This window comes from Canis aureus, chromosome 9 (genome assembly GCF_053574225.1).
Source record: "Canis aureus isolate CA01 chromosome 9, VMU_Caureus_v.1.0, whole genome shotgun sequence".
In the NCBI taxonomy this organism is placed as follows: domain Eukaryota; kingdom Metazoa; phylum Chordata; class Mammalia; order Carnivora; family Canidae; genus Canis; species Canis aureus.
This window is the reverse complement of record NC_135619.1, coordinates 13,703,647-13,722,638: the sequence shown is the minus strand read 5'-3', so window position 1 is coordinate 13,722,638 and position 18,992 is coordinate 13,703,647. Positions and strand designations below refer to the sequence as shown.

At 34.0% G+C, this 18,992-nt stretch overlaps 1 protein-coding gene and 1 pseudogene across 10 annotated transcripts in view; one reads left to right on the top strand and one right to left on the bottom strand.

Moving 5' to 3' along the window:
* Positions 1-18,992, top strand: part of HECTD1 (HECT domain E3 ubiquitin protein ligase 1) — a 94,124-nt gene that overhangs the window by 47,220 nt on the left and 27,912 nt on the right. For all 10 annotated transcript variants that reach the window (XM_077908910.1, XM_077908905.1, XM_077908909.1 and 7 more), the window contains exons 13-24: positions 858-1,080; positions 1,599-1,862; positions 1,981-2,057; positions 5,972-6,106; positions 6,876-7,022; positions 8,040-8,134; positions 9,390-9,495; positions 11,857-11,991; positions 13,112-13,251; positions 13,539-13,862; positions 15,941-16,107; positions 16,197-16,373. In XM_077908910.1, coding sequence (XP_077765036.1) covers positions 858-1,080; positions 1,599-1,862; positions 1,981-2,057; positions 5,972-6,106; positions 6,876-7,022; positions 8,040-8,134; positions 9,390-9,495; positions 11,857-11,991; positions 13,112-13,251; positions 13,539-13,862; positions 15,941-16,107; positions 16,197-16,373 — 1,990 coding nt within the window. The remainder of the gene's footprint in view (positions 1-857; positions 1,081-1,598; positions 1,863-1,980; positions 2,058-5,971; positions 6,107-6,875; positions 7,023-8,039; positions 8,135-9,389; positions 9,496-11,856; positions 11,992-13,111; positions 13,252-13,538; positions 13,863-15,940; positions 16,108-16,196; positions 16,374-18,992) is intronic.
* On the bottom strand, positions 2,238-4,870 carry LOC144320409 (large ribosomal subunit protein eL36 pseudogene; annotated as a pseudogene).

Sequence of the window (18,992 nt, the reverse complement as noted above, 5' to 3'; positions counted from 1 at the left end):
AAAAGTGCTATACCCAGGGATATCTGGGTGGCTCAGGCAATAAGCATCTGTGTTGGGCTTGGGTCATGATCTCAGGGTCTTGGGATTGAACCCTGCATCGGGCTTCCTGCTCAGCAAGGAGTCCGCTTTCCCTCTACCCCCTACCCCTGCTCATGCTCACTCTCTCTCTGTCTAAAATAAATAAAATCTTGAAAACAAAAAAGTGCTTTACCATACACACATGCATGTGCACACATACCACGTTCATATATGTTTATGATGAATATTTTCAATACTTAAATATCAACACAAAAATTTTCAAGATGTCAGGCTAGGAAAACAATATTTACAAATTGTTTTTTCTTTTAAACATGCTATAAAAGCTTTTTATGGTTATAGAAATGATCCAGTATATTTGATTCACTTGGCTAAGGGTAGGGTGTTACATTTTATTCCTAAGAAGCATCTTTGGTGAGTGTGTTGGACCTCTAGGATTGAATAAAATTGATCCAGTGAAAATATCCTTTTTTTTTTTTTTTTCTTTACAAGTAATTAGGCCCAGAGATGTGCTGAGTTTACCAGAGTCCTTGGTATTTAGCTAGTTATGTGTAGACCTAATCTGTTGGTCTTCTCTACCAATATACCTGGAAATGTTATAGCTTAGGTCATTATTTATGTGACTTTCTTAACATTTTTAGGACTTGTAAGATTTATCTGTAGGTAACGAGTTGAATCAAAATACATATTAAACTATAGGAACTGAATATTATATCCAGCATGTTTTAATTCTAAATTTGATACATGGACATATTTTTAAAAACCTGTGAATATTTGAAATATTACTTCCCTTGTTTCATTGAATAATTTTATACATTTAGGAGGATGAACCACAGGAGGATGCTAAAGAGCTGCAGCAGGGTAAACCATATCATTGGAGAGACTGGTCAATCATTAGGGGAAGGGACTGCTTATATATATGGAGTGATGCAGCAGCCTTGGAATTATCTAATGGCAGTAATGGATGGTTCAGATTTATCTTGGATGGGAAACTAGCCACCATGTATTCAAGTGGTAGTCCTGAAGGTGGATCGGATAGTTCAGGTAATATTCTGTTCCTATTAAAATGTTTTACAAGTTTGTATAATTTTGGTGGTTTGTTCTTCTGCTAATTATTTTTGCATCATAGAATAGCACATTTTTGGTAATCATATGTCCAGTTTGTTGAATACCAACAGAGAAAAGCTGTTGTATCATGGAAGCATTTAAGAGATACCCTTTTGTTGCATGAGATAAGGAATAGCACTATTATCTACTTTTAATCTCTCTTATCTTTTACTTAAAGCTACCTCTTATGATGTAATGATGAATTGTATGTGTGTAAAGCTGTCTCAAGTTGTCTTTTCCAAAAGGCTTATACTTTAAAAAAAATTATGGCTGTAGGATTACTTTTATACCTGAACCTAAATATATCACACCAGTGAGCATACACTAAAGAACAAAACTCTGCTAATTAAGTTTTTTTATATAAAATAGATATTCCAATATGTAGTTTTCTTTTTATAAAAAAAAGGAATATTTGAAAATAATAAGGTTTTAAAATAATCATTTTGTCTTTATAGAAAGCAGAAGTGAATTCTTAGAGAAGTTACAAAGAGCTCGAGGCCAAGTAAAGCCATCTACTTCAAGTCAACCTATACTCTCAGCACCAGGACCCACTAAACTCACTGTAGGGAATTGGTCACTAACTTGTTTGAAAGAAGGAGAAATTGCTATTCATAACTCAGATGGTCAGCAAGCAACAATATTGAAAGAAGATTTACCTGGTTTTGTATTTGAATCTAATAGAGGAACCAAACATTCATTTACTGCAGAAACTTCTCTGGGTAAGTTATATAGAATATATAAGTTTATCAGATAAGAATAAATGAGAAAAAAATAAATGAGTATCTTAAATTGCAATAAAATAAATTCTTTGAAATATCCTTTTTTTTTTTTTTTAAGGTTCAGAATTTGTGACTGGTTGGACTGGTAAAAGAGGCAGAAAACTGAAATCTAAATTAGAAAAGACAAAGCAAAAGGTATATTTGTGGAATTTGCTTTTTCTTTTTTTGTCTTTTATACTGACTTGGTAAGGTTTCATTGGTATATTGCAAGCATTTAAAAAATTGAGCCAGATAACACAAGTTACCCTAATCTAACATTTTATTTTTCTGTGCTCATCATTTTATTTTCCACAATACATATATATTTACCTATAATTTTATATACATGCTAAACACCAACAGTAAAACATTAAAATTTGTAAGACAGTAAAATGTAAATGATTTGACTTGTTAACGTCACAAAAACTTTGAACTCCTGCTTTAAGTGGGATTGAAAATACATCATTATATTTCACAATCCTGATCTAAAATACTTTATGATAAAGCAACTTGAATGCCTGGTTCTATATTCAGATATTTTGATGTTTAATTTAATGGTCATCTTAGATGAAATAACTGTTTCAAAAAGATATAGGAGTACTAACTCCACCTTGAAAATCACAATAATAATTTTTAAATTCTATCTGTTAAGTATGGGTTGTTTTTTTCAAAATAAGGCCAAGGGATACCTGACTGGGTCAGTACATAGAGTATGTGACTCTTGATCTTGGGATTTTAAGTTTGAGCTGCATGTTGGATGTAGAAATTACTTAAAAATATAAGCTGGTGTTATTTCCATCTTTATTATATCTATTTTTTTATTTTTCATTTTTTAAAAAGAAAATCTCAATTATAATTAGATTCAGTATTTTCTGATGGCAGAAATTTTTATTTTACCTATACAATTACATAGAATAGTTTTTTCGTGCAGTATATGAAGAGTGCTTTTAGGTGTTTGGGTTTGGGGGGTTACTGTGTTTTTTATGGCTTTAGCCTTAGAAATAGTAGTAGTAGACTTTATTTGGGGCAGTTATATATAACGTGTTTATGTTTTCATTTCTATTTGTTAATGTGTTGTGCCATCTTCAAAATATTTCCAGTTGCTAGACCTTGGGGAAAAAATATTTAAATAAATAAATGAACTATTTTTATAGATATATCTAAATAAATAAACTACCTCTGTAGTTATATTTATTATTTCATGATTGCTTCTTTGTTTTTAAAAAGAATGTGAGGTCAAAAGTGCTTTCTAATTCATGGTATCTTACGGGCATTTGAGGAAGAATTATCTCAGTTGAAGATAGCCATTAGATGTTAAAAGGAATTTGAACTAAATACAGTCCATTTTCATTATTCACAGTAGTTGTATTATGTAAAGCTTCCGTGAATACTGAACCACCCATTGCTCTTAGAGGAAATACAGGGTTAGGTTCATTTGAGGCTCTGGTCACATTTTTGTAACTGATCCATTCATAATCTTCTGTATCTTTCTGTTTAAAGACATCATGTTTAATGTGTATTATTGATTTGTTAACACTGAACTTTGGCCAGTAGCACTATCATGCCTGAATGAAGCTTTCCTAACACACATGTCCTTCTTCTCGTGCTTAGGAATACTGGACAGCACTTCAGTACTAATTTTGTTGGCCATTTTAAACAATGCAAGCATCAACAAAACCACAAAAAATGTTAAAAAATGCATAACGCAAAATAGAGTGTGGAGAGGACATTTGTTTATAGAGAGCTAACACAAATATGACATTTGTTTGAAGGTAGCATTCACCTTGTTTGACCTTACATGAGAACATGCACATGAGGCAGCTCCTAAGTTTCTGTTGCACTGTGAATGTCCACAAGTGACTATGAAAGCACTGCAAGTATTGATTTGGGGATTTCAAATAAATACTAGTGAGTAGTTGAATTCACAAATATAGAATTCTCAAATAATGAGCAGCTGTAATTTTTTATAAACCTCCCACTGAGCGATTTCAGAAATTTCTTGTAATTCCTGATAGATTGTATTAACCAACCAAATTCAAAGGGAACTGAAACTTCACAATACAGAAGAAGTAAATCATAGAGAATATAGTCTCAGTCCTATTCTTAAAAAATATATTCTTAAAAAAATACGTGATTATTGATTCCGTTTCTTAAAGTCAGTAATAACTCATTGACAATGTGGCTTTTCTTTGGGGATGAAAGTAGTACATATCAAAATATACTGATTTTAGGTAAAAATAATTTTATTAATTTTAACCTTCACTTTAATTTATTAATACTATTTCATAAATGCATAGTTTCTTAAATGTTGTCTAATATTCAGAGCTTACTTTCCTCTTGATTCTGAAAAGCATACCAAAATGGAATGAAAAAGTACTATAAAGTCATTTCAGGAGTGAATTCTTTTTTTTCTATTAGAGTTATGCTAGGTTAGTTTGTGATTTAAATGAAATTATATAAGTCCTAAATTTAGATTATTTAAGCAAATAATTTTAAAGGCTGTATGTACTAAATTTTGTCAGACCAAGCCTGGGATACATTAATTTAAATTTTATCTTTATTTTCATTTTTTTTCAAGTTCCAAAAAGGCTTTCTTATGTACAGAGTGGGAGGGGTTCAGTCCTTCTTGGTTGCTACTTTCCTCATGGCTGCGAGGACATTGTTCAGCTCTGCTGTCTTCCTCTTGGCACACATGGGTGTCCCCACTCTTTCCTTGATAAACTTGGGGGTACATTTGTCCTTTGAGACCTTGGGTAGCTCCATGGCATGCTGCTGGTAATGAGGCAAAGCTGCATATCTCTCAGATCATGTCCTGCACAAACTTGGTGTGCTTGGTGAGGTGCCCATGGCAATGGCTATTCCTTGGTTCACTCATGTTCATAGTCACCTTGTGTTCCTTGTTGAAGGCCACGGTGGTGGGATAGCGCAGAGCCATGGCTGCTGTTCCTCCATGGTTCAAGAGGCATAAAAGCTGAAATAACATTAATTTAAATGAGAGGTGACTAGTGCCCAAACTAACTGTAGTCATTCTTCCTTATGATTAAATATGTAAATATATATAGTGTCCTATATACTTTGTGTGAATGATATACATAGAAAAAAGAATAAAACTTAAAGTACACCCCAGAATGTTAAAAAGATTCAAATCTAGGTGAGTTCCTTTCTGTTCACTAGATGGAAAGCTGCCTAATTCAGGGATCATTAAATAAAAGCCAGTTAGGTTTTTAAGTTAAAAAGGTTCAACTGTAGTTGATTGAATTACAGGTTGCTTAATTTTTTTTCTTATTTATATTTTCTAATTCGTTTACTGTAATTAGGTTACTTTTATTAAAAAAAAAGAAGTTAATTTTTACATGTTGTTAAAGTGGATTTAAATGAATTAAGCTCCTCTTTGGCATATGAATACAAGGTTTAAATATACCAAAAATTGGGATCCCTGGGTGGCGCAGCGGTTTGGCGCCTGCCTTTGGCCCGGGGCGTGATCCTGGAGACCCGGGATCGAATCCCACGTTGGGCTCCCGGTGCATGGAGCCTGCTTCTCCCTCTGCCTGTGTCTCTGCCTCTCTCTCTCTCTCTGTGTGACTATCATAAATAAATAAAAATTAAAAAATAAAAAAAATGTTAAATATACCAAAAATTAAGATTATGAGTTCTTTTATTTGATATTGCTTAAATGTGCTAGAGTACTTTTCCAGCCATTAGAACCTTTTGACGTATATGAGTAGAAGTAGTAACATTTTTTTTGGAAGTTGCTAATGGCACAAAAATCTTAATCTTTTTTTTTTTTTTAAAGATTTTATTTATTTAATCATGAGAGACACAGAGAGAGAGAGAGAGAGAGAGGCAGAGACAGAGCCAGAGGGAAAAGCAGGCTCCATGCAGGGAGCCTGACGTGGGACTCGATCCTGAGTCTCCAGGATCACGCCCTAGGCTAAAGGTGGCACTAAACCACTGGGCCACCGAGGCTGCCCAAAAATCTTAATTTTAAAAGTTGCACATGTCTATGTAGGTAAAAGATTTGTTAAAAGTATTAATTGTGGAAATTCATATTTGCAATTTTAATTTTGCAGGTACGAACTATGGCTCGAGATTTATATGACGACCACTTTAAAGCTGTTGAAAGCATGCCTCGTGGAGTAGTGGTAACACTCAGAAACATAGCAACTCAGTTAGAGTCATCTTGGGAACTTCATACAAATAGACAAGTATGTTATTCAGCCTCTAGATTTTATGACACATTGATCTCAGTTTAGTTTTTCCCCCCTTTATCCTTTATATTTTGGGTATTGATGAGGGGTCAGCAAATTATCACCTATGGGCTAAATTAGGCCTGCCACCTATTTTTATATGGCTTTATGAGGTAAGAATGGTTTTTAAATGATTGAAAACAAATCATAGGTAAGAGTAGTATTTTCTGATACATGAAAATTACATGAAAATGTAATGACTGTGTCTAAAAGTAGTTTTATTGCTCATAGCCATGCTCACTCTTTTCCATATTGTCTGTAACTGCTTTGGTGGCATTTGGTGGCATGGTTATAGGACAGAGTTGAGTAAGTGAGACAGAGGCCATATTAGCCCGTAAAGCCTAAAATACTTAGAATTTTTCCTTACAAAATGTTTTGTGCACAGGGTGCCTGGGTGACTCAGTCGGTTATACATCCCAACTTGATTTTGGCTCAGCTTATGATCTCAGGGCTGTGAGATTGAACCCTGTGTTGGGCTCTGCGCTCAGCATTGAGCCTGCTTAAGAATCTCTCTTTCCCTTTCTGACTCTCCCTACCTCTTCCTTCTCTAAAAAAAATTTTTTTCTGACCCTAGTAAAGATAGAATTTACATTAATAATTTGAATCTCTTATTCTTATTTAATATCCAACTTATTATCTTGGTAATTGATGTGATAAATTAAGTATATTAAGACCTGTTTATTTTTTTGTTATTTTTGTCTTCATTAAAATTTTTCTTTTCTTTTAGTGTATTGAGAGTGAGAACACATGGAGAGATTTAATGAAGACAGCCTTAGAAAATCTAATTGTACTTTTGAAGGATGAAAACACAATTTCACCATATGAAATGTGCAGTAGTGGATTGGTGCAAGCACTTCTTACTGTCTTAAACAATGTAAGTTTCTGAAGTAGTACAGAACAGATTATGTAAGTAGTTTTGACAGTTGTTTGTACTACACTTTTGGCAAAGCAGTATTTACTTTGTTTTATCAAGAAATATTTAAAAATCAAGTTAATAAATGTTAATATTTATAATTTTTCTATCCTTTATGTGGTATCATTAGTTTGAGCCAGTTGAATACAATAATTGAGTGTGTTTATATTTTTGAGTTTCCCAATTATAATTTATTCTGGATTTTGTTTGACAAAATACTTACTTTAGTCTAAGTTTTAACATTAGTCACTGCTCTGATTTCTTCATAAAATGAAGTTAATTTGTAGACCTTCTTAAGTGCTTAAATTACTTGCCTAAACTTGATTTATGAGCCATAACTGTTTTGGAAGTTACTGTAGCTATTTGACAAGTATTTGCTAATAACCTTATATTTCTCTTCAACTTAATCTACCTTTAATATCTCTTTATTGTGTTAAAAATCTCTTTATTTTAATGAAACATACTTACAACAAATTCTAACAAAAGAATAAAAAGTGCAAGTTTTCTTAGTTCTACTTCCCAGTTTAATTTTTGGTCTTAATTAGTATATGTAGTAATACACTTTTAAAATTCTCTTTAACTTCTTTACATTGTATATTCCCTTCATTAATCTTACCACTTGTATAATTTCCACTTATTAAAATGTTAAATGAAAAATGTTCATTTGTAAATAATCCGAAATCATCTTGCATACTATACTTTGAGAGGAGCTGATTTAGCCATGTAATTGCTACCCCATTATATTAAAAAAAATCTATATATTAGCTGTGATCTACTAGTTATATAGTACTAAAAAGAATTTTAATTGAAAGAGAATAATGATTTCACTTAGATTATGTTGATAACTTTGTAATAATATGTTAACATTTATCTTTGTAATGTGTGTTTTTCATAAATTTTGGTAACAGCCTTAAGATACTTTTTGTACCTTTTTAATTTTTTTTAGAGCATGGATTTATTTTTATTTTTATTTTTTAGAGCATGGATTTAGATATGAAACAAGATTGTAGTCAACTGGTAGAAAGAATAAATGTTTTTAAAACAGCTTTTAGTGAAAATGAAGATGATGAAAGGTAAATCACTAATTTTCTTTTAATTTGATGTTTGCAGTGTTTGAAAGTTGTTATACTTCCTTTAAAATAGAGTCTAATACAGTGCTTCCACTCAAAATAGGAACTCTGTAATTAAGTAAAAAATTAGCTTTGTATTTTAAATGTATAATAATGGAAAAGATTTTTAAAGCATTTTATTTTTAAATACTTATTTGAGAGAGAGTGTGATTGAGTGGGAGAGAACACATGAGCAGGGGGAGAGGGAGAAAGAGAAGTAGACTCTCCTGCTGAGTAGGGAGCCTGATGTTGGGTTCGATCCCATGGTGTCAGGTCAATCATGACCTGAGCCAAAGGCAGACACTTACCCAACTGAGCCACCCCGGGGCCCGTAAAGGCCTTTTTTGAAGAATTTTTAAATCTAATGGAATAAAAGAAAAATTACATGTCTGTTGACCACTTAAATTAGATATTTGTTGTATATCTAAAACTAATTTAACACTGTATATCAACTACACTTAAAAACATTAAAATTAGGGATCCCTGGGTGGCGCAGCGGTTTGGCGCCTGCCTTTGGCCCGGGGCGCGATCCTGGAGACCCGGGATCGAATCCCACGTCAGGCTCCCTGCATGGAGCCTGCTTCTCCCTCTGCCTGTGTCTGTGCCTCTCTGTCTCTCTCTGTGTGACTATCATGAATAAATAAATAAAAAATCTTTAAAAAAAAAAAAAAAACATTAAAATTAGATACCTATTTAATACAGAAGTGGAGATTTGAACACTGATTAACTATTTGGTGATATTGGGTAATAAAATTTATTATTGATGAATTATAAATTGTTAATTCATTTTTAGGTGTAATAATGATAAGAGTTTTGTATTTTAAGAATTCTTTTTTTGTAGAGATACATATTCAAAATATTTCTGGATGAAATGATATGCTCTCTGATATTCAAAATATATTGGACAGAGAGAAATGGGTTAGGGATACAGATAGAAATCAATTAGTCATTAGTAGATAATTGTTGAAGCTGTGTCTTGGGTTGATGAAGGTTTATTTTACTATTTACTTTTGAATGTGACTGAGGTTTTAAAATAAATGAAATTCATTTCATTAATTTGGGATACTGTTTTAAATGAATTACTATATTTTATGGGTATATAGTAATTTAAAGAAAGTAGGAGTTGTACCCAACCTGTGATGTTAGTTAATGCAGTTTCTGTATTAACTTGGTTATGAAATTGTATAAACGCTCTGAACAATTATTTTTTTCTTTGTAGTCGACCAGCAGTTGCATTAATTCGGAAATTAATAGCTGTACTAGAGTCCATTGAACGTCTACCTCTTCATTTGTATGACACACCTGGATCCACATATAACTTGCAGGTAACCATGAAAATGCAGTTGCTACTATTGCTGAATACATTTAGGAGAAGTCTTTTACTTTTCTTAAGAAAAGAAAAACCTTGTTTCATATTGTAGTAATAACTAACCATTATGCTTACACATTAAAGACTATAAACCTAATGCCATTTGATTGTTTTTTAATGACTTGAATTATTAATATTTTAATTTTTTTATATAATCAAATTGCTGTGGATTTTCAATAAATGTAATAAATCATATTTGGCCCATGGTAAGTAAAAAAAGAGGTCTTAATAGTGGAAAAGACAGGAAAAGAAATGGGGTCCTTTTGTTCTAGAGTTACAAGTTAAGTCCTTTCATACATATGTGTATTAATAGATGAAAAAGTATGAAAATATTTGAAGGACCTTTTTTTTTTCCCTTTCTTTTTTTTTTTTTTTAATTGGGAGTTCAATTTGCCAACATAGCATAACACCCAGTGCTCATCCCGCCAAGTGCCCCCACTCAGTGCCCATCACCCAGTCATTTACCTTGCTTTCTTAATGTCATTTGTTAAAGCCAGGTGGCCTTTCTTAGCTGTTCCTATTGATTCTTTAGGAAATCTGTTATGAGTTTTATAAAAAGCTTGTTTTTCTTCTAAATGTTTTTTGGTTTACATTCATACTCATTTATTCATCTATTCTTGTGGTTAGCAGCTGGTATCCAGATATGAATAGATAGAACAAATACTCTTTGTATGAATATCCCAACCCAGATCTTTATTATATCTTTTTGTAGGTTACTTTAGTATTCCTTACATGTCATTTCGCCTGAATCTTGCCTTTATTCAGTCTATCCTGCTTGCTCTGCATGGAATCATTTCTTTTAAATAAAGCCTTTAATTCTTGATGAGATAAGCACTTGGTGTTATACTGTACTTTGGCAAATTGAATTTAAATAAAATATTTTAAAAAAATAGAGCCCTTAATAAGTGACTAAGAATCTGTATTTGCCAAAACAATGGTTACTCAAGGCAAAAATCTTGTCATACCCCCCAAAATTTTGCCACACCCCCCAAGAATCCAGTAATCTTAGCCAAAGCCACTAGATTCCCAGAGGAGAGAACTTGTCCAGGTAGTTAAAATATGTTAGTGTACCTGACATGGAATCATATTTAACATGATGCTGAGGTCTACTTTGTGTTGGATTTTAGGTAGAATAATAAAGAGGAGCAAAGGGCATTTTGGCACATCTCCCTCCCTTTTTTAAAGATTTTCTTTTTTAAGTAATCATCACACCCAACAGGGGCTCCAAATTACAACCCAGAGATCAAGAGTCATATGCTGTACTGACTGAGCCAGCCAGGAGCCCTAGTATATCCTTTTTAAGGTTATCCTTTTTTTTTTTCTTTTCAAGATTTTACTTATTTATTTGGGGGGGAGAAAGAGAGAGAGCACAAGCAAGGAGAGGATGAAACAGACTTCCCACTGATCAAGGAGGCCAGTGCAGGGCTTGATCTCAGGACCCTGGGATCATGACCTGAGGCAAAGGCAGAAGCTTAACGGACTGAGCTACCTAGGCACCCCAGGGCTTTGTCCTTGATAAGTAAATGAGGCAGAGATAAGTCTCAAAGACTGGAAAATTCCTCGCTTATACAGTCCTAGGAGCACCAACATCTTTTATTATTCACTGCCCATTTTAAGAGACTGTGTAACAAAAAATGATAGGAAGGCTGGTAACGTGTCCTCTGGTAATTTTGCAATCTAAATTGCTATCCACATGCCCATGTTAAGTATTTAATTATGTATCTATAGGAATTAGTGAAGATTTAAACAGCATTGAAACTACCTAAAATTGCTAGTTTCATACTTGCTTCAAAACTGTATTGGATTGGAGGCTATTTTGTATTTTTAAAAGTTGATTAGCCATGGGGGTTCATTTGTAGAGCATGCGACTCTTGATCTTAGAGTTGAGTTTGAGCTCCACATTGGGTTTATGTAAAGCTTACCTTAAAAAAAAGTTTATCGGCCATAGATGTTTTAATATATTCTATCTTTACTGGAATAAATTAGCTAAATAATTTGCTACTTTTTATAACTTTACCTGGAAAATTGCAACTTTTAAGCAATGCAATACTTCCGTTAATGTTTTATGATTTCTTTAAACCATGTATATTTGAAGTTGTTTATAGAAATTCTAAGTGTGTTGTTAACACTGTTTCTTTCTTGAAAACCAGTATCACTTGTTCAGTGGTCCTTTTTTAAAAAAAATTAATAGACATTGATCCTTCTTCTATGGTTATACTTTATAATTCTCAATTACTATTGAGAACACTTCTCAGTTTAACAATTCTAAGAGAAAAACCAAGGTGCTTTCTGAAGCAGTTTTATCATTTTTGCTCAGATACTCACTAGAAGATTAAGATTTCGGTTGGAACGTGCACCTGGTGAAACTGCATTGATAGACAGGACTGGCAGGATGTTGAAGATGGAACCCTTAGCTACAGTTGAATCTCTGGAACAATATCTCTTAAAAATGGTGAGTTTCTGGCAAGGCCAGGGTGAAATAGGCATTCTCTGCTATGGTTTAATCCATTAGAAAAGTACTTGAGAAAAAATAAAAATACTTGCGGAAATCTGTACGGAGAGTTATAGTAATACCCCCTTTGACCATGTAATTCCTTTTTTTGGACTCTAAGAATCTTTATATATTATAAATATTTATTAGTCATTTGTAATACTAAAATTGTGAACAAAATCCTAATGACAGTCAATAAAGGAATATCAAGCTAATACTTATGTCCATTAATTTGAATATTATATAGCTATTAAAGTGTATAATGACTGGTAAGGGAAAAAATTTAGGTATGATACGATCAAATGTTGTTTCAGCCTGTCTGTTGAAATTATGGAGTAAAGAAATACTCTGTGATACTAGTAGTGGGGTGCTTTGGTTGTAGAAATTTGTGTTTTTCTGTTTTTTTCCATAATATATTTTTTAAGATTTATCTATATATTTATTTGAGAGAGAGCACATATAAGGTGGGAGGGAGGGTCAAAGGGGGAGGGAGAGAGATAATCTCAAGCAGACTCCTCACTGAACATGGAAACCACCATGAGATTTTTCCCCAGATATTCTCTAATGAGTTTTTATTGTGACAAAATAAGTCACATTGGGGCACCTGGATGGCTCAGTTGGCCTCTGCCTTCAGCTCAGGTCTGATGTCAAGGTCCCGGGATCGAGCCCCGAATTAGGCTCCCACTCAGTGGGGAGCCTGTTTCTTCCTCTCCCTTTCTTCCTCCACCCTCATGCACTCTTTCTTTCTCTTATAAGTAAATCAACTCTTAAAATAAGTCACATTAAAGGGATAGGAAAGGGGATCCCTGGGTGGCGCAGCGGTTTAGCGCCTGCCTTTGGCCCAGGGCGCGATCTTGGAGACCCGGCATCAAATCCCACGTCGGGCTCTCGGTGCATGGAGCCTGCTTCTCCCTCTGCCTATGTCTCTGCCTCTCTCTCTCTCTCTGTGTGTGACTATCATAAATAAATGAAAATTTAAAAAAAAAGAAATTAAAAAAAAAAGATAAAGGGATAGGAAAAAGTGGGCAGTGCGTTTGAAAATAGCATTATTAAGGTGTCTTCTGTATTTTCTTTGGTGTAGGTAGCAAAGCAGTGGTATGATTTTGACCGATCTTCATTTGTTTTTGTTCGAAAATTAAGAGAAGGCCAAAATTTTATATTTCGACACCAGCATGATTTTGATGAAAATGGAATCATTTACTGGATTGGGACGAATGCCAAGTAAGTCATGCTATTTAATGTAGAATGAAAACATTCATCTGGAAAAAAGAATTTCCGGTAGTTAAGAATAAAATTATTAACCACTCTGAGTATCTTACAGTGTAAGGAATTTTGTCTTACAGTTTGAAAATAAGACTATCTGAGATACTTTTTATGAAGAAAAAAATATCTAAATTGTCAATTTTAGGATTTAAAAAATTAATACAATTTTATATGGAAAAGAGCTACTATAAATAAATACAGTTATTTTAATAGTGTGAACTGCTGATTTTTTTTCTTTTATTTAGGACTGCATATGAATGGGTAAATCCAGCTGCTTATGGACTTGTAGTAGTTACATCTTCAGAAGGAAGAAATCTACCTTATGGCCGTTTAGAAGACATACTAAGTCGTGATAATTCAGCTTTAAATTGTCATAGCAATGATGATAAGAATGCTTGGTTTGCCATAGATCTGGGTCTCTGGGTGATACCGTCAGCATATACACTTCGTCATGCTCGTGGTTATGGAAGGTCTGCACTGAGAAATTGGGTTTTCCAGGTATCCAAAGATGGACAGAACTGGACTTCTTTGTATACGCATGTTGATGACTGCAGTCTCAATGAACCAGGGTTAGTTGAGGAGTCTTTGCAAATTGAAAAACTCAGTAAAGAGCTTGTTTATTTTTATAACTGTATGCCCTTAGAGCTCTTTTTTTTTTTTTTTTTGTGAAATATTGAAGCAAGATTTTCTTTTTAAAAATGTCACTTGATACTATGAGGTATTAAAACTTTGAAATAATTTTATCAAAACTTTTAACAGCTTTAGATATAACAGTAGAACACTGAGCCTGTTTGTTTAAAAAGAAATTAATATATAGTTATATGTATCTATAGCATGCTAATAAAAACACAGAAAATGGGATTAGTGTTTTCTAAACTCTATATGCATAAGATATATGTGTATATTCTACGAATTAGTGGTAGCTATTGCTGGTTATAGAATTTTGGTTAAACTTCCAATTTTTATTTTAATATGTCTCTTTTTCTAAATTTTATATATTGACCATATTTTTTTTAAAAAACAAAGTATTATATTCCTTTTTAAAATTTTTATTTATTTACCTGAGAGAGGGAGAGCATGCATGCAGAAGGTACAAGGGGGGTGGGACAGGGAGTAGTCACTACTTCACGCAGAGCTCAACGCTGCTGATCCCAGGCCCCGAGATAACTAAAACCAAGAGTCTGATGCTCAACCAACTGAGCCACCCAGGTGCCCCGAGAGAATTGTATTTATAAAAATTTTAGTTCTACTGAGTTTGTTTTTTTTTTTTTTTTAAGATTTTTATTTATTTATTCATGAGAGAGACACACAGGCAGAGACACAGACAGAGGGAGAAGCGGGCTCCATGCAGGAAGCCTGATGTGGGACTCGATCCTGGGACCTCAGGATCACACCCTGAGCCAAAGACAGGCACTCAGCTGCTAAGCCACCCAGGCATCTCTAATTAATCTCATTATTATTTTTTTATTTTATTTTTTAGTCTCATAATTGATACTTATTTTAATAAAGTGGTGTCTGCCAGGCTTCTCCACTATAAAGGTATTTCTTTCCTGTTCGTAATTAATAAGTATTTTGGTGGGGGGAGATTCTTTGAAATTACATAAATATTTCCTCAGCAAAATTTCAATTTATTTATATCAGTATAAGATCAGAGTTTCCTATTAAATGGATTATAATCTGTTTTTATCATTATTTATTTTAATGTTCAAGTTGTCCTGAGTTTTATTTTTTTATTTTATTTTTTTTAATTTTTATTTATTTATGATAGTCACAGAGAGAGAGAGAGAGGCGCAGAGACACAGGCAGAGGGAGAAGCAGGCTCCATGCACCGGGAGCCCGATGTGGGATTCGATCCCGGGTCTCCAGGATCGCGCCCTGGGCCAAAGGCAGGCGCCAAACCGCTGCACCACCCAGGGATCCCCCTGTCCTGAGTTTTAATTGAACAATGGTACATTTTGAGGGGAATATGGGGCATGGAGTTAAATTACTTTCTGCATTTGACAGAGTATGGAAGGAGCTCCTTAACCTTAGAATTAGTAAATAATATTTTCTGGCTTTAAATTTAATATTTTAATATATCATTTTAAGCTTTGCAAGAATTTTAAAATACCTTGTTCATCTTAAGAACATACTTGTTCTTGGGCAGCCCCGGTGGCGCAGCGGTTTAGCGCCGCCTGAAGCCCGGGGCGTGATCCTGGGGACCTGGGATCGAGTCCCGTGTCAGGCTCCCTGCGTGGTGCCTGCTTCTCCCTCTGCCTGTGTCTCTGCCTCTCTCTCTAGCTGTGTCTCTATGAATAAATAAATAAAATCTTTAAAAAAAATACTTGTTCTTAAAATTTCTTTTTTTTTTTTTTCTTAAAATTTCTTGTTTTATTTCTTTGGATTTTATCAATCATAAATCATTTAAAGTTATGAGTCATTAGTTGTGTACATTTAACCATTTCATTTTTAACTTATTTTCTTGATGGCTGATTTTGTCCTTTGATATCTTGATTCTTATGTAACACTGGAATTCAGTAACAGACTGAATGTGGAAGTTGATTTATTTTTTCTGTTGGTCTCTATTATGTAAAAAATCTTCGCCAGCTTAAACATCTTTTTCATCTGTTTTAAAACATTATGTCCTTTTTTCCCTAACACATTACAGATCAACAGCCACCTGGCCTCTTGACCCACCAAAGGATGAGAAACAAGGGTGGCGACATGTGAGAATTAAACAGATGGGAAAGAATGCTAGTGGACAAACCCATTACCTGTCACTATCTGGATTCGAACTTTATGGCACTGTAAATGGAGTATGTGAAGACCAGCTAGGTAAAGAGATGATAGCAGGGTTTTAACTTAAAAACAAATCTATTTATAAAATGTGACTTGTTTATAATTCTCTAATTTCTACTTTACAGGAAAAGCAGCTAAGGAAGCAGAAGCTAATCTTAGAAGACAAAGACGTCTAGTACGCTCCCAGGTTCTGAAATACATGGTTCCAGGGGCTCGTGTGATCAGAGGCCTTGATTGGAAGTGGCGAGATCAGGATGGCAGCCCACAGGGAGAAGGTACCGTCACAGGGGAACTGCATAATGGTGAGTAGGTACTTAGCATTTGTAGTGTAGAAATGGAGTATTTAAATAACAAAGTCTTTTTCTTTTGTTATTTTGGGATAGTTCACAAATTGTAAAAATGTCCCAGCACTGTGTAGAAGAACTGTATTGATTTTATGTTAAAAATGGAAAAATCATTTACTTAGAATTAAGGGAAATTTTTAATTTCTGTTTTGATTTAGAACTTATTGCTAATACTTCAAAGTGATTAATAAGTTAGTATAAGTTGAATACTCTAAAGACACATTTTCCACTGCTTTTTTTTGGTGTATTCCTAAGTTTTCAGTGGTCCTTAATTTCTTACGCTTTTCTTGTTGGTGTGATAGGAATCAGGCAGTTACTTTTTATTCTCTTGTAAGTCATGTAGAAGAAGAAGCATTCACATTTTTAATAAGTATTCTTTTAATGAAGTGTAGAACAAGAATTGTAGCCTCTTCGTCTATTAATAGTGTTTAAAATAATGTTCATAATATTTCTCAGTCTACTAGCTTTTCTTTGGATTTTAAACTTTGATATTTTATAAGGTAAGGGTTGTTGTTTAAGTCAAATTCACTTTAAACCTTTGATACTGTAGATTTTAGAGAAGTTCATTCCCACTTAATAAATTGCTCTTCGATTCCTAAAAGCAACTTAAAATGTCTATTTTTTTCTTATAAATACTTAAAAGGTTGATTTATTAGTGGATAATTTGCCTAGCCAGTAGTGTGTTCCTAAGAATTTTGGTTGGCATTAAAAACAAAAAGGAGTAAAATGTTCATATTCTTATACCAAATATCTGAAGAGCTATAATAACAGTGACCGTGCTTAGAGGAATGACTAATACTTAGTATCTTAATATATTCATGTTCTGTGTGATACAGGCATTTATTTATCTGATAAATTCTTGATTTTCTTATTTTTAAGGTTCTATTCCTTATATTACCTTACTACCGTAAGGCACTTCTGTATAGTTATACCCTAATTGCAAATCATCATTACTGCAGGTTTACAGTGAATGAGCATATACGTAACTACCAATATTAATAAAAACCAATAATAGTTGAGATGACAGTAATGCCATTCAACCCAGAGATTTTATTTTGTATTTATTTATTCATTTTTTAAAAGCTTTTGTATATTTATTCATGAGAGACAGAGAGAGAGAAAAAGAGGCAGAGACACAGGCAGAGGGAGAAGCCGGCTCCATGCAGGGAGTCCGATGTGGGACTCAATCCTGGGACTACAGGATCATACCCTGGGCCAAAGGCAGATGCTCAACTGCTGAGCTACCCAGGCGCCCAACCCAGAGGTTTTATTTTATTTTATATTATTTTATTTTTTAAAAGATTGTATTTATCTATTCATGACAGACTGAGAGAGACAGGCAGAGACACAGGCAGAAGGAGAAGCAGGCTCCTCGCAAAGAGCCTGATGCGGGACTTGATCCTGGGACTCCAGGATCACACCCTTAGCTGCAGATGCTCAACAGCTGAGGCACCCAGGAGTCCCAACCCAGAGATTTTAAATGTTCTTAAAGCATCTTATTACTTAGTTAATATTGTTTCCCCTAAATTGTTTGTTTTGGCTTTTATGTGTATGGGCTGGTCAGGGATATATGAATGCAGTTTATTTTTCTCAAGCTGGAGTCCGCTGAAGCAATTGCCTAGGCAAATGGGAATCTCAATTTTATAATTTAGTATATAAGAAAAGCTTATTTTTCTTGATCTGACTAATGTAGAGAGGTTCAGGGTTTCGGCTGACCAAGGTGGCCATTCTTACTAAGTCTTACATTAAAACCTTCATATTAGAGGAAATGCTTAGCTTTCAAATAGTTAAACCAACCATTTCTTTTCCTTCCTTCCTTCCTTTTTATTTTTCTGAAGATTTTACTTTCAAGTTCTTTCTATACTTAGTGTAGCGCTTGAACTCACAACCTCAAGATCAAGTTCTCTCTATACCTAATGTAGGGCTTGAACTCACAACCTCAAGATCAACCTCAAGATCACATACTCCACTGACTGCTGAGCCATCCAGGCAGGCACCCCTGAACCACCCATTTCTTTTTGTGGAGAGAGGGGCAAAGACAGAGGGAGAGAATCTTGGGCAGGCTCCACATTCAGTATGGAGCCTGATGTGGGGCATGATCTTACAACCCTGAGATCATGACCTGAGATGAAATCAGGAGTCAATTGCTTAACTGACTGAGCCACCAGGTGCCCCAAATATCTTTCCTTTCTAAAGAATCTGTGTTACTGGGAATACCCTTTGTTTTTTTTTTTTAATGTATTCCACAAATACAAGTGCCTGCTATGTGAAGGGTACTTTAACTTCAGATAAACAATGGTCACCAAAAAAGCATGTTATCTTGCCTTCTGAGTGAAACAGAAAAACAGTTAACAGATCTTGATGATTGCTATGAAAAAATAAATTACCAGTGTATTTTGGAGCTAATGCAAGATAAATGTTATTTTTATTTGGAATTGATATATTTTTGAACCTTTTCCTTTATTCACACTATTCCATGTTGTAGAAGAGATAGTTAAATGTTGGTTCTTCACAAATTATTTCAGCATATGGAATAAATGGGGGCAGTTGACATTTCATTAAAACCAGATCGTGTAA